This window comes from Toxotes jaculatrix, chromosome 1 (genome assembly GCF_017976425.1).
Source record: "Toxotes jaculatrix isolate fToxJac2 chromosome 1, fToxJac2.pri, whole genome shotgun sequence".
Classification (NCBI taxonomy): domain Eukaryota; kingdom Metazoa; phylum Chordata; class Actinopteri; family Toxotidae; genus Toxotes; species Toxotes jaculatrix.
In genome coordinates, this window is record NC_054394.1 from 12,277,613 (window position 1) to 12,293,038 (window position 15,426).

The 15,426-nt window shown below is 40.8% G+C and overlaps 1 protein-coding gene across 2 annotated transcripts in view; it reads right to left on the reverse strand.

Annotated features, from left to right (window-relative positions):
* tln2a (talin 2a) overlaps positions 1-15,426 on the reverse strand; it is an 87,397-nt gene that overhangs the window by 17,202 nt on the left and 54,769 nt on the right. For both annotated transcript variants that reach the window (XM_041033110.1, XM_041033101.1), the window contains exons 21-39: positions 14,961-15,120; positions 12,681-12,847; positions 9,818-9,946; positions 8,959-9,072; positions 8,524-8,637; positions 7,960-8,094; positions 7,368-7,496; positions 6,957-7,059; positions 5,682-5,890; positions 4,622-4,741; positions 4,267-4,464; positions 4,045-4,184; positions 3,070-3,163; positions 2,716-2,805; positions 2,458-2,580; positions 2,207-2,350; positions 1,304-1,465; positions 876-1,016; positions 542-723 (exon numbers count right to left, since the gene is read on the reverse strand). In XM_041033110.1, coding sequence (XP_040889044.1) covers positions 542-723; positions 876-1,016; positions 1,304-1,465; positions 2,207-2,350; positions 2,458-2,580; positions 2,716-2,805; positions 3,070-3,163; positions 4,045-4,184; positions 4,267-4,464; positions 4,622-4,741; positions 5,682-5,890; positions 6,957-7,059; positions 7,368-7,496; positions 7,960-8,094; positions 8,524-8,637; positions 8,959-9,072; positions 9,818-9,946; positions 12,681-12,847; positions 14,961-15,120 — 2,654 coding nt within the window. The remainder of the gene's footprint in view (positions 1-541; positions 724-875; positions 1,017-1,303; positions 1,466-2,206; positions 2,351-2,457; positions 2,581-2,715; positions 2,806-3,069; positions 3,164-4,044; positions 4,185-4,266; positions 4,465-4,621; positions 4,742-5,681; positions 5,891-6,956; positions 7,060-7,367; positions 7,497-7,959; positions 8,095-8,523; positions 8,638-8,958; positions 9,073-9,817; positions 9,947-12,680; positions 12,848-14,960; positions 15,121-15,426) is intronic.

Below are 15,426 nucleotides of genomic sequence, written 5' to 3' on the forward strand. Positions count from 1 at the left end.
AGGAGATTAAAAATGAATGCTCAGGAAGTGTAAGAACAAGCATTTGTCATGCCACGCTACAGAATTTTGGCATCATCTCTCAAGGACAGTGGTTTAGTCCCACCGGCTTTTTTACGGAGCTATGTATAAAGATATATGGAAGTAAAAGCTGTATCAGGGTGAAAATGTAATTCTCAACTTTTTAACCTTAGTCGTAAATATTCACCTCCTACACTTCTGCATTTAGAAACAACTGCATCACTGCAGAAAAGTGGAGTACAGTGGTATAAAACAGGGAATAAGGACTGAAATTATGATGTGTCGGATACTTCATAAAGTCGCTTCTGGCAACCTCAAGGTAACTACGAGACTCCAGAAAGCTCATGGCCAAGAAACAGTAACATAAACCCACATTAAAAACCACAACTTGTCTTTTTTACACTTTACATAAATGATAGGCAGATTTTGATATCCAGGACAGAGCCAGGCTACTGTATTTTGTTAGTTCTCCCCCTCTCTTCTGTCCCATTTATTTTATCTGAATAGATGCTTGTTCACTAACCGGATGGCCGTGATGAGACTCTTGATGGAGTCGGAGACGGTGCGAGAGTGACCAGCCAGAACAGACCAGGTGGGTGGGTCTTTGGGGTTGATAACCAATGAGCGTGCAGTCTTAAGCAGGTAAGTGCTGCTGTCAAGCATGGAGCGTGCTGACTGGAGGATGGGCTCCTGTGCTGCTGAGCCCTACAGAAAAAGTAAATATAGACACATCTGTATTTAACACAACATCCTGTTTTTGCAGCATGTGCCACAATTTTCTACAAGACCTCTATTGAATTAATACATGTAACTGTTGTGCATGAATACTACTAACACCATTATTCACACGGCCATACCTCGTTGCTGATTTGAGCGGGGACGCTGGCAAACTCTGGGTTGGAAGCAAATGTTGTCAGGTTTTCCACAGCCTCAATTAGCGGAGCTGTGGCGACTCGACACCTGTTCCTGTTCTCGTCCGAGAAATCACCATCTAAGGCCTGCAGAGTGAGCGAGATGGAATGTGAAGGAGCACAAAACAAATCTGATTAAACTCGAGTGCCTATTAAGTTCTCTAACCCAATGTCAAGAACGACACAAATCACTGAGAGAAGTCTGATAGAAATTAGCTTTTGCAAACAACAGACGATTCATCAGAATTACTCCACATCAATCACAAAGGACATTACAATCAAAGTTAAATCAATTTCTCTGCTGTAGTGTGCAAATTATTAGGAGACAGAGCCAACCTTTTTTTTTTTTGATAAGACTGACAAAGAAATCCTACCTTGATGGTTTTGACCAAGTTGGCAGTGCTGTTTGCCACCTCTTTGGCAGACTGGACAAAGTGCCTCTTGGCAACTGGGTTGGTTGTTTTGGAGGAAGCCAGACGGCAGGCGTTGCACAGTGCTGAGGTGTGCTTAGCAACAATGGTGGCTGCAGAGAGCACCTGCCACATTATAAACAAACAAAATGCTAAATTAGAAACTGACATTTTATTTCAAAGTTAAATTAGTTTATTAGCAGATGACAATGCAATCAGCAAGGACACTCCTCGTGTTACGCCCACATATAAAGCAAGTCCAATGTTTGTACTACGGACATTTCCATGTACTGAAAGGTATTTACTATTCTAATTGCAAGAATCTTCCCTTACACTTCTGGTATAGACTGAAAACTGACTTATGTAAGAGCACGTGTGGGGGGCTTATTATTAGGCCAAAAAAAACCCCCAAAAAAACAGTTGGAAAACTGTTGGTCTCAAAGGATGTTACTGAGGAAAATATGGTGATAATGAGATAAATATTAAGACTTTCAGACCCGGAGGGAAGTCTGGCTCCAAAACAGTTGGACACTTTTGTATCAGGTGTTTGCAGAGAATGTCATAAAGTTTTGAGAGCTACAAAAAGACAACTATCAGCTTCACTAGTTTGAAGCTCACTATTTGTTTTTGTTCGGGGACTGTTCTGATTACAACATGAGGTGAAAATTCAGGGATGTTTTTATTTATTGTCAACATAACAAATAATCTGCAATAGATAATAGCAATAAAACAAATAACTGCAGCCCCATAAAAAGGTTCAACATTCATCTACAGCAAAGCTAAGACACATACACATCACGTTGCAGAACCCCTAACCTCGCTGTAATCTCCATTTAACTATACAGGGATTATTATAGGTGCATGTACCTGAGAGGGACTGCTGTCTGGGTCGACAAGATTCTGACAGGCCATCTGGATTGCCTGATTGGCTTTGGCAAACTGGATGGGATCCACCAGCCCCTGGTGGCCCGCCTGACTGTTGGGATCAGACACACCCACCAGGTAGGAGGCCTGTGCAGAAACATTTGTCATCGGTGAACACCTGCATTACTCTTACCAATAAAAAGGCCATATAAACCATTCAGTAGCTCCTATTCTCCACAGGTTCTTCCCTGTACCTGTCCTGCAGCTTCAGTGAGGCCACACAGGGCCTTTGAAGCTGATCCCACACAGTCTCCGAATGCAGACACGTCCCCGGTCTTGCAGTTCTGAGAAATACCTGCCATGGACTCTCCAAGGACCTGGACAGAACAGCAGCAGTACAAAGAGAGAAGAAAGGAAGAAATGCTTTAGATGCTAAGCTGTGTGTGTGTGTGTGTGAGCAAAGTGAAGTGCTTGGTGTTTTGATCATTGTACTGTTTGATCTGAGGACCTACCTTGGAGTTCTCCATCACACTCTCAATGCAGTCAAAGTAGGAGAGGTCACTGACAGGCTCATTGGGGTTGTCCAGCATTCCTCTGACAGCCTGAGAGAGCACAGCAGGAGTTTAAGATGAATTTTTCCTCAGGTTATTTATTTTCACAAAATCCTTTGGTGGTTACGGCCACAGAGAATTAATACAACTGCAATCGTTATTTTCTTTTGGATACTACACAGACATGCTGTTCTAAATACACCTAAAGTACTAACTTAACTAATCAAGAGTAAACAAGGATATTAAACCCGTTACTTTGTTGATATGATTGCTGAATGTTTCTGTTCCATCAAAAGGTGATAAAGTTTTGTTTACCTCCAACTCTCTGAGGGCGTTGTCACACTCCTTCTGGCCAGGAGCCTGCTGTGTGCACAGCGTGATCAGCTGGTTAATGCTGTCAGTCACGGCTCTGAAACAAAGAAACAATCAGAAAGTGTCTTAATAACAAAGCCTGTGCATGCATCCCGTGTTTGTGTGTGTTAGTTTATGTCATTCATCTGCAAAAATTGAAATCCATCCATCCAACATGTCTTTATGAAGATATTGGGGATTTTTTTTTTTTTTTGCTTTTATTCTTTTTTAATTACAAATGAGTTCTGCAGGTGCAATGTGCACCATTAAGGCTTTTTATGACCAAGTTATGACTTTCATGGTGGGCAGATGTCTGAACGCATCCCGCTGATAACTTGGCAATCATAACAAAACGCTCTTGCCTTGATGGATGATATCACCACGGTTCAAAACGTTGCATGAGTCACTTACTGCTTAGTGGTACAAAAACAGCACTTTAAAACACCGGAAGAGTTTTTAGACTGATGGAGGGAAAGAAAGATGAATATATTCCAGTCAAATGCCTGATATATAATGTAATCATACTGTATTTTAAATTTAATGGTAAATACCTTGCACGACTGGGAAAATGTTAAATACACTACAACACAGACTCAGCTGGCAGTTTATTAGGTCCGTGTACACTTAGCTGTAACTAATGTGGTGATATACAAAAGTCCTGCAATGAATCCAACCTTCATGAAGGCTTTAAAGTTCAGTTGTGTTGAAGCTGTTTTAGAGAGGTGTTGTTTCAGCTGTATGATTGTGCTGTATGATTTTGGAGGCTGCAGTTTGTGGTCCTGTTTAATTGTGTTGTGTTATATGTTATGCAACTATTATTTTGTCCATCCCACTTATTTCCAAAATAAATGACCATACGGTTGAATCCTAATAAATATCTCACTGTGAATAAAAGCACAGAGGAATGTGTAGGTCTGTACAGTGGCTATGGTGTGGTACCTTGCAGCAGCAGCAAGCAGGTTCTTGGCATTTGCTGCTGCAGGGTCTACAGACAGACTCTTAGCAGCCAGCAGCAGCTTGCTAGAAGCCATGGAAATGTTCTTCAGGTTACCAATCACCTGCACTTGGTCATCCTTTTTCTAGAATGACATAAAATTATGACGTTATAATTTTCATCAAACACACATCAACATGTGAAAATGTATTTGCAACAAGACAAACCTGAGTGTGCCCAGCCATCTCGATACCAGCATCCAGGAACTCATCAAAGTCTTGACTGAACTTCCCAGAGGCCACTGCCAGCTGGCTGCTGGAGCCTCTGGAGGCGTGGACCACCTCGCCTGCTGACTGGTTCAGGTCTGCTGCTGTTTGATTCAGCTCACTCTGGGCCTCCTGGAATGACTTGGAGGCTGGAGGGATCTGAACGAAAGACAGAGAGAAGATGTTCATCAGGAAAGATGACAGAAAAAATCAGAATGATCATATGTACTATCAGAGAAACAACTAGTATCAGGTGTAGTTTTTGAACCTTGAAGTTGTAATATATGGATATCCAATATCCAGAGTCCAAACTCACAGTTTCAATCAACAGCTTCTTGCTGGCCTCCCCGATGCTTTTCAGAGCCATGTCCACATCCTTCTGGCCAGGCAGACAGTTGACGCAGTTATTCAGGGAGTGAGACACGGCCTTGGCCACCTGGAACACAGCACAGCAGGTTCACAGCAGACTGGGTTAGAAGAAGCAGCAGCATCTTTTGTATTTTTGAGATCCCCTAATCCCCAAATTCTCTGCATCTCTATCAAGAAACATATAATTTATTCCTTTTGTGGAGAAAAAAAATGAGGACAACAAAGCATAAATAAATAAGGTACTTGGCCTATAAATATGCCACCAGGTTTATTATGGGAGTCCCTAGCTATATTTGACAGGTGTTCACTTTCATGTATGACTAAGCAGATGTAGACATCTAGCTCAGACTTTGTCCATATGGAAATATTTAGCAAAATGTATTGAGCAAAGAAAGAAGCACTGTTGACTATCCAGCTTTCCAGCCATCTTTAAAGTCTCATTATTTCTATTTAAAAAAGAGAAGATTCAATTATTTCAATTAAATGTTCCGTGTTAATCATCTTTAACTTTGGAATCTGCTTTATTCTTATTGACCAACTCATCCAAGAGCTCCAAGTTCAAATGTAATGTTTGATGTGATGAGTTATAAATTTAACTACAACAATGAATCATTAATGAAATACATAAACACAGTGTATTATGTGAGAAAAATATCACATTTTTTTAAAAATTTCTTTAAATTAAAGAACACAAGTAGCTGTTAAAGAAGCTGGAGAATCACACTCCAATTAACGAATCCAAACAAACGAATCTGTGCTTGTAAACGAAAGTCTCAGGCTCACAAGTTGCAAGTATATATTTGTTTTGAAAACCTGCATAATTCTGCAGAACTGTCTTTGTGGTGACATTTGGTGGTTTGAGCTTGTTGGCACAGGTGCTATAGTCTGCCAGAAGGATGAGGGTTGGACCGAAACCAGTCTGCAGCATCAAGAGTCACACGTAGTGTTAAAAAGAACAGACAAGCTGAAGAGACTCCACACCCCCGAGCAATCCTGAACCACCTCACCTGTGCCAGCCTCTGCTGGCTCTCAGCGTCTCCGGGGGAAATCAGCGCCTCTTTGGCCTCATGAATGAGAAGCGCTGAGCCCTCCATAACATCACGAGCCGAGTCCAACATGGCAGCTGCGGCCTTGGGGTCTGTGGTGGAAGCAGCGACGCCGCGGGCAGCGTGGGCCAGTGTTTTCAAGGCCTGAGCCGTCTCCCTGGCTGCTATTCCTATACACAGGATCAGAGACAACAAAGAGAACAGATGTGACAGACACCAACAGTGATGAAAGCATCTCAAACAAATCACTGACCTTTTATAAAGCTATGACATGATACTGCCACTATCAAGCGTTCATTTTCAAATCATGAAGACTGGAGTCCGATTGCGAGGGAGGTTTGTTTAATGTGAAAAAAAAAAACAAAGTAATTCCTCTGTCCTGACAAATGTGTTGCAACATGAACAAAATGTAATTTGGTTTAAGAGGATGTTTGGCTCACAAGCAGGAACCAACACAATAAGAGTCTCATGAGAAATGACATCTCATTTACAACACATCAGTTGGGTGGGATAAAACCAACAGAATGAAGCCATATTATGTTGCAGTTAACAAGATTACTGAAGCAAAGTAAAACATGTTCCAGCTGAGAGGGACATTTTTCCTCAGGTTCTATGAAGAACCATGCGCTGTTTTCTAACCAAAGACACTATAAAGGTAATGAGAACTCTCCAAAGAACACATGCCTGTTACTGAAGAGACCAAAAATAGAAGAGGTTAGTGTGTTTGAAGGGATTTCAAATAGATTTATTAACATTGCTTTGCTCTAATGCCTCACACAAAGCAATGCATTTAAAACAAGTATGTGAGATCAGAGCAAAATATTATCTGACTCTTGATGCCACATCATGGGAAATTGGATTGGATTATTCAGTCCTATCCCAAGTAGTTCAAATGTTTTAAGTGTCATGTGAAAAAGAGCAAGAGGCTTTGTGAACAAAAAAAACGATGCTGGTAACTGCCAGGTGAAAAAGTAGTGACAACACGTTTAGCTAAAAAAAAGTATAAGATGAAGGATCTTCTATTAAAATTGGTATTTACACCCATGATGGATGTTGAGATCATGTATGATCAGAGCGAAAGATGTATGTTTATGACCAAGGAGTTAAAAGACACAGTGCAAAAATCAGATCTGACACAGGCAGATGGATAGAGGTGATAACACAACCGCTTTTCCTCAGCAGAGGTAAGTATAAGTATATTTACAGAAGTTGGTGCAGTGCATCAGCTGTACCAACCTGTGTAGTGTTCATTTCCTTGTGCAGCACAGGTGAGCAGCTGAGCCATGGAGGATCCCACTGACTTGGAGGTGCTGCCCAGATCCTGAGCACACTTCTCCAACTGAAGCAGAGGGAAAAGGGAAAAAGAACCCACAAAAAGAACCATATGTATATATATATATATATATATATATATATATATATATATATATATATATATATATATATATATATATATATATATATATATATATATATATATATATATAAGTAAAGTAAAAAAAAAATCAAAATATTAGGCCATGAAACCAACAAGACAGGAATCCTCCTTCGTATAGTTGGACCGAATCCAGCAGAACTACTATTCTCCATGTAAAGTTCAGAAGAATGAAAGTTGACTCGATCTAATGGGTCTAAATTGTCTCTTACTGATTCCCCAGGTAGTGGTTTCAGTTGGGTGTTAACAGCAGCCAGCTTGGCATCTTGCAGCTCACTCCTCAGGGTCTGGATGGCGGTGAGTGCAGAGTCGATCTCCATGGGGCCACAAGCTTCATGAGCCTAGAAGATTAAAAAAAAGTCTTACTACTGCTCACAGTTCACATAGTGAAAAAGGTTATGGCTTGTGTTTTGTGTTGATCTTTTAGCAAAAATGTGTTTTGTTGTCAGTTTCCACATACATTTGGGGCAAATCCTGTGCTTAAGGGAAACGCACAAGTCTGCTGTGCAATTTAAAACCCTTTTACACAGCAGTTTACACTTCAGTGCACTTAATGTGAACTAAGCAGTAAAACAAGAATTCTACTCAACAGCACTCTGTCATGCTGTGGAATATATAGCTCTATTTTTGTCCATACCGTGATTTTAACCATTAAGCTTATTACACATGATCCAGAGAAGTACTGTGTCTTTTTTCGATTAGGGTTAGCGTTGTTTTTTGCGTGTAGTTTTTGTGTCTAAAATGCAGTGATTCTGTGCACACACTGCCACACGTGTGAGTTCACCCTTTGTATCTGTGCTCTACCTTTTGTGCAGACGTCCTCAGCTCAGCCAGGCAGGTAGCCAGGTTCTTGGCACACTGACCCAGTTGCATGGCTGCAGCCTGATCCGTCACCGTGGGAACAGATGACTTGGCCGAGGTCACCATCTTACTACCAGGCTGTAGAGTGGGAGACAAAATTGGAGAATACTATTTAAAAAAAGCCTAAAAATGTTTAATAAAAACATATTTTCCCTTAAAGCATCAAGGAAATGTCGCCCCGGCCAACTACAAGAAACAAAGGCTAGATTATGTGGTGGATATTTCACCAATATTTGTATTTGTGGAGCACTACAAGGACCACTGAGGCATTAAACACATAATATCACCATACCAGGGCTTCCTTAACTGCCTGCTTCCATCAAAAAGAGGTTACAGGCCTATTTTTAATGGCTCCCCACACGATAGAAACACTATTTATACTTTGTTCAACCTAGTTCCCAATGTAGAACTGAAGTTACTTAGCTTGACTGTGGGCACAAAGTTTGAACAATTCATTCTGTAGCTACAATGAGAGCCCTAGTGTGATTGAGTGAGTGTGTGTTGCACCTGTAGGAAGTTCTGACTGGCGATGATGAGGGCTAGTTGTGCACTGAGGTCCTCTGGTTTGGCCTGACTGCCACGTACTCCCTGGACGAGCTGTGGGATGTGGTCTGCCACTGCCTAGACACACAAGTACAGTGTATAAACAGGCTTAGATAGAATCAAAATGGAGACTTGACACATTAACTAAATGCCTCAGTATAAGATTCAATACTGTTCTATAAATCAGAAAGCAAGCAGCTGGGATAAACAAGATACAGTGACATCAAACAGCAGAAAAAAAAAGTACCCAATGAGGTTATGAAAGGAAAAAAGTGATAGGTAAACAGTTTCAATGATTCATTAAAGGAAGAAAAATAGAACAAACCACACCAAAAAAACCAAAAAAAAAACAAACATCAAACAATAAAATGGCACCCTACTGTTGGCACTGATCCTCACCTTACAGCTCTGAACCAGCTGCTGGTGAGCAGCAGTGTTCTTGTTGGATGCGGCAGCATTTTGAGAAGCAGCGATGGTCTGTGTGGCTGCAGCCGCAGCTTGTTTAGCAGCATTCTGAGGAATTTTAAGACACAAACAAACATCCACACATAAAAAGATGGTTAAACAGTATCTCTCTCTGTCTGTCTCTGTGGCAGACTCCACTTGCAGCAAATACTTCCAAAGTCACGTCTCTGCTTTTTGAGCCTGTACGTGAAAAGATTCTGCCGTTGAGTTTGTGGTGTGTGGGACTGAAATTTACAGTCTACATGGGTTTGTGTTTCTTTACCTTTCAAAAATTTCTAACCACAGGATGGTGAGCTAAACATCTCTGAAAATGTAGTTCACTTGAATACATTATTAAACAACAGTATAGGTTAATGCTTTTGAGTGAAAATACAGCTCGAGTAGTTCTGTCCTTACATTGTCAAGTTCAGTTTAAGGTCTCCCACCTTGTTTATACAAGTCTAATAAATGACTTTATGTTTCGGGAGCATGTAAAAGAATAATACCAAAACTAAATCTGTCTAAAAAGCCTGACATTTTAAGATGAAAGACACACTGCTGAAATCAACATCCAATCCTCACTGATCTTGGCATGTAAAGTCTCCACTTGTGCATTATAGATGGTGATATTTTATCCTGAATATGGTACTTAAGAGATGGTGACATTAAGATTGGTCTTGGTGTTAATGTCACGTTTTCCTGTAAATATTTTCAGTGTATTTGATTTTTGCTGCTTACTGGGTAAAGAATTTTACTTGGGTCAAAGTGTGTAAAAGTGGATTTGACAGAAATAGTGTTTGGCAGCATCACTGACCTCCAGTCTGTTGATTAGTTTCTTCTTAATGGCATTCTGAGCAGCAGCGTTGGTGGCCACGCGCAGACCCTCTGCAGCCTCCCTCAGTCTCTGCTGCTGGTCCTCGTTCTCTGGGTATGCTGCAGCCCCCTGAGAACACACATACACACACGTGTGTACGGACACAAAGATCAGCACATACTGCACGACAGGTGAGCAGAGTGGGCAAACAGCTGCTCTACACTCCCTGACTTTCTACAATCCTTGCACTGCTTCTTTCTTGGAAAAGCACTAAGATCCCTGGGTGGCTGAATAACGTGTGATCGCTCAACACATCACACACACACACCTACCGAAAACAAGCAGCACACACACCCACACAACTGACATCAGTGCATGCAAGTAATTGCTGAATATTCAATCAGTGTTCACAGATCTTTGAAAATGACGCAGACTTAATCACTGCACTCAAACTCAGCTGTAGCTGCTCTTCGCTCAAACAATTGCTGCTTTGTTGATGGCTAAATGTCAAGAGATGTTGTTTATTCATATTAGCAAGCAGCTCTTTTTTATCCTCCTGTTTGTGTATCCAGCATTTCAACTTAACTGGGATCTGTGGAGACCAATTCCACTTAGAGCCTCCATGTCTCCCGCTGTTGGAGAGACACCTAAGCCCGCTGCCATTAAGTTAATTAACTGGGAACTCGGTAGCTTCACCTGCAGCTACACAAAGAAGTGGGTGGGTGTGCTACTAAAAATTCATGCCATTAAGGTAATGTTTAACCCCCACAGCTGCTATGGGTAGAAGTCGCACAAACACAGATATCACTATCATCAAGGCACACACAAACGAAGACACAACAAAAAAAGTCATTTTGTTGTTAAGTAATCGCAGAGTTTGGAAAATATTTCGTTGCCTTTCAAAACATTTGACTAACTGCAGCTTTAATTACAGTGAAGTGTTGTTAGTGACCGGTTTCAAGTCAGTGGAGTTTTCAGCTGTCATCTGCCTGTTGGCAACTGCTGACACCATTTAAATAGAAAAGGCAATTTGCATAATTATTAAAAAGAGCTGATTTCCAGAGGGTGTAACAAGATATCACATGCAAGAATTCACAGGAACTGGCCTTCAAAAACCCAGGTCTGCTTTACAGTGATAGATTACATGTATAATAAGTGTCTTGTTGAAGTAAATCATTACCTGACAGCTGCGTTTAAAAAAAAAACAAAAAAAACATGAAGCCATAAAGAATACTGTCCAAAAACTGAATTGCATAGGCTCAATTAATCAGTTACCAAGGCAACGGCTGGTTGAGGTCTCAGCGTCCATTGACACAGATAAACATACAGCTGTGACGGTGCTAAGTCTGGCATCAAACTCCGACTAACCAGCTGGAGGGCGTCATTTAATTTTCACAGTGGAAGTGGAGAGTTATTAATATCAGTGTGTGATTCTGTCGGCAGATAATGAGACTGATGTAGAGAGAGACAGCAGATAAATAGTTTGGATAGAGGAAGACGGGATGATGGGTGGCAAAGCCAAGCCTGCCCTCCAGCAGTCTGGGAAGAAAGACAGAGTTTGATGTCCTCTTACTGTTAATCACGTTACACTGAAACGCTGAGGTGCAAGATGAAATGAATGGTAAGTCTTAACACTATATGGACCATAATCCTTCAAAGTTCAACCCTACATTACAATAAAGTTGTATTTATTTGACCATTCATTCATTCTGTACTCAGACGTCCTCATATGGTAATTCCTGTTTACTGCACTTCCAAACACATTATTATTAAACTGAAAGGAACTAAACAGGATTGTTGAGTTTCAGTTCATTAAAACTGATCACTGCCATGTTTCCTCTGGACATTCAATATGGCAAATACTGTCAGCAGAGCAGCATTTCTTTCACTTAGTCAACTTAACACAGTATAACTTTATTACTGTATATATGAGATTAAAGAGAAAATAAAATTGTGGCTAAGATGCCTTCAATATCTCATAGAGGTTTGAGCCAATCCTTATAATAACTCTAAGACAATTACACAAAGAAAACAGAACCCAAACAACATCAGAGTTTCATTAAACCCAGGTTGAGAGCAAGGTTGCCAAACCCTAGCATGTGCTGATCTATTCACAACCAAAAACAAGTGTAGCTCATTCCAGGTCTTTGTTGTGGTTTGAAAAGGGTGTTACAGACAAATTCTGCAGCTGCTACAGAGAGAATAAATAATTAAATCATCCTAATGGTCAAACACTCAGTGTTTTAACTGAGAACACATTTTCTAATTCACCAAGATCTATAAATTCAGACAAAACTAATTTCAAAGGAATAACTCAAACAAAAATTCCACAAACCCAATGACTAATTCAGTGTCTGTGGACCAAAATACATCTTTGAATTCAGGTGTTTTCAGATTACAAATCTGTCTATGAGCTAAATTCCTACTGAAGTAAGTTTTAAAGGTCAACTCCCTACCAACAGAATCACTTTCCAAACTGCCATCTTTGATCTTTTTCTTCTTTTTTGGACACATAAACACACACACACACACAAACACATCCACCACTCTTGGGTTGTCTGGCTTCTTTACCCCCTGCTGTCATTGAAAAGGTCACCTTATATGTACTAGAAAAGCAAACCTGGTAACTCTTAATCTGGTTTTAAGAAATGTCACAACTGTGATTAAAACCAAAACAAAAGCAAAAGATTATTTTGGGTTGAGATTCAATGGTGTGGATTATTATTATATATTGACTAAAGCTTGTTTTACAGCTTTATTTTACTGCATTTTTGTGACAAAAGCTGTGATATAAATTAATATAGGATAAAAATTAATTAAGAAAATAAAACACAAGATGTTTAATGTCTCATGTGCTGCTTACCTTTGCTGCCTCTACCATCCTGGCAGTGGCGTCGGCTAACAGTTTAGCAGCTGCGAGTAACTTCTTAGAATTGTCAACATCCACCTCGGCCTCGGCATCAGACCTCATGGCGTTCACCAGGTCCGAGGTGGCCTGAGCCAGGACTCGAGCCTGACGGACCATCTCTCCTGAGAGAAGAAACAGTATGCGTGATGATTTTCTTGTGTGAAAGTTGGGAATAATGATACGAACCTATGTGGACCATATCAATATTTCAACAAGACTGCAATGAGTTTTAATTTGATACCACTTCAGGTTTTTTTTATCAGTAAGAGAAAGTTTACTTATTAAACTGTGTAATAGTAGTAATTGACTGGTGTTGTGACTGGAGTCGTAAACAACAGTGAGCTTTTGAGCAGAAAGTTACAGGGTTTGAATGTCAGCATTATAAAAGAAAATAACTCATGATGGGAGAAAACAAGACGATAAAGTAAGAAACATCCTTCACTGAGCTCAGTGTGGTTGAATTTCTCACAGTTGCATTGCATCCTGATCAGATCTGCATATTGTTTTAACACCTGAAGGTGACATGTGAAGAAAGAATTGGATGTAAGTATTTCACCAGCCCTGGTGCTTCTGACTCCCTCTGAAAATATTCTCAGAATCAGACTAATGAGGGAAGACAAGAAAGATAAGACAGCGACTGGTGTCTATGTTCTCTCTGTCAAAGCAGACCTGGACACACAACAAAAGCAATTGGCGGTAAGCCTCTATAATTCATGTGTATGCATCAGCTGACCTGCCAACACTCCATCGCTGAAGCATTGACTCTTTTTTTCCCCCCAAACTCTTCACATTTCATTCTGTATCTGAATGCCAGGTGTGACACAGGCTTGACATATCTGACACCAGTTCAAAGGCTGAAAGAAAACAGCCGTTCTACTTGTCTATCAAACCAATCAATCCATCTGAGCTGACCGCCTGGATGTTCGCTGTGCATCTCTGTCGATCTATCTGTCTCTCTCTCTCTGCTGTCAGACTTGTTAAAATCGCTGTCAGCTTTTCTCTCCCGCATGGCTGACAGCAGTCCGTTCAAACCCACCAACATGCCAGTCTCTCTGAGGAGAAGATGGGATAGGGCAAGTACAGATTCACAGTACACAGTAAGCCTCAGAAAGCATAAACTTCAGAGATATGGCAAGTTGGTTTTCATGGAGTGATTACATATCTTTTCTGTACAGCCAATTTCTCATCAATTTTTAAGGCCTTTGGCTGAGGCAGGTCAAATCTGGCCAAATTTCAGGTTGAGTTCCACATCATGACTGGAGAGAAAACTCCATGATGGGTTGTACTGAGTTTCGAGACATTGATGGCTGTTTTTTTGGGATGGTACACCAGGCAGATTAAAACGACCATCTCGTCTGGCAGATTTCAGATTTAAAAAAAAAAAAACAGTAATGCCAGGTAGGTCTCAGAATAGCAAGCAAGCAAGCAGTCACTGAGCTTTGCTTACAAACATGTCGGCATCCTGATGATGGCCAGTCATAATATTTACTGCGTTAACCATCTCAGGATAACTTGTTAGCAAGCTAACATTTGCTACTTAGCACTAAACCTACAGCTCAGGCTGACGGGAATGTCATTAGTTTCTAGGTGTTTGGCCATAAACAAAATTACCAGCTAAAAGTTGCTTGCAGAGTTTTTTCAATTAATCCTAAGAGGAACATGAAAGTATGATTTAATGAATAAATCAAATTCTATCCAACAGTTGTCAAGACATTTCACAGTAAACCAAAAATGTCAATGTCATATCCAGAGTGTGGTGCTACAGGAAAATTCAGGGGATCACCAAAGTCAGTAGGATTAATCCTCTGGAGACCATGAACGTCTGCACAAAATTCCATGATAATCCATCCAACGGTTATCAAGATCTTTCATTCAAAGTGGTGGACTGACAGACTGACTGACCTTACCATCCCTAGACTCACACAGCTAGCATGGCTGATGAAAACTAAAACCTCACTGGAAGCAGTGGCCTGCAGGCTGTGCTTTCCCCACTAATGACTGCTTAAACCACAAGTGCTTTTCAAATTAAAAGTAATTCTCACTTAAATGGCAATTAATTAACCTGTTCCTTAACCTCAGTCCCGTACACGCGTGCATAGTGCACTTTCAGCATATTTTTTTCCTGTAGTTCATAGCATTTGCCATATTTCCTCCACAGTGGCTGGATGTGGATGCAAAACTGAGTTTTTTCCTTCAGCTTTTCTTCACCAAGCCATATCCCTCTTGTGGACTCACCTGCGTCTCCCATTGAGCTGAAAATACTCTCAGTGACCGTCATAATGGTGTCTGTCGCCTGGTCGTAGCGCCCAATAGGTTCTCCCCTCGAGGTGTACTGACGAACGTGTTGTAGAAGATCTCCCAGAGCCTGACTCACCACGCTGGCTGCTGCGCTCACCTTCAATACATGAGATGCACATCATCAACATTAGTGCTGCGCTTCTTAAGCTGCATTATTCCCTACTTCTTATTCCACCCAACTGGGGAGAGTCACACTGGACTCATTATCTTCATTGCTTCTCAAGCTGGGTGTTAGTACACAAACTGAATGCCCTAAACAAAAAAAAGCAGCTGCTGTGGTTTAAATGAAGAACGTCTGAGAATCAGTATTCTAGGAAACAAACCAGTAAACTCATTTGTTCCTAATTAGTGTTTACTGGGTCGAACTTATTTTCTGAAACAAAGGGGGGGGGAATCATACATG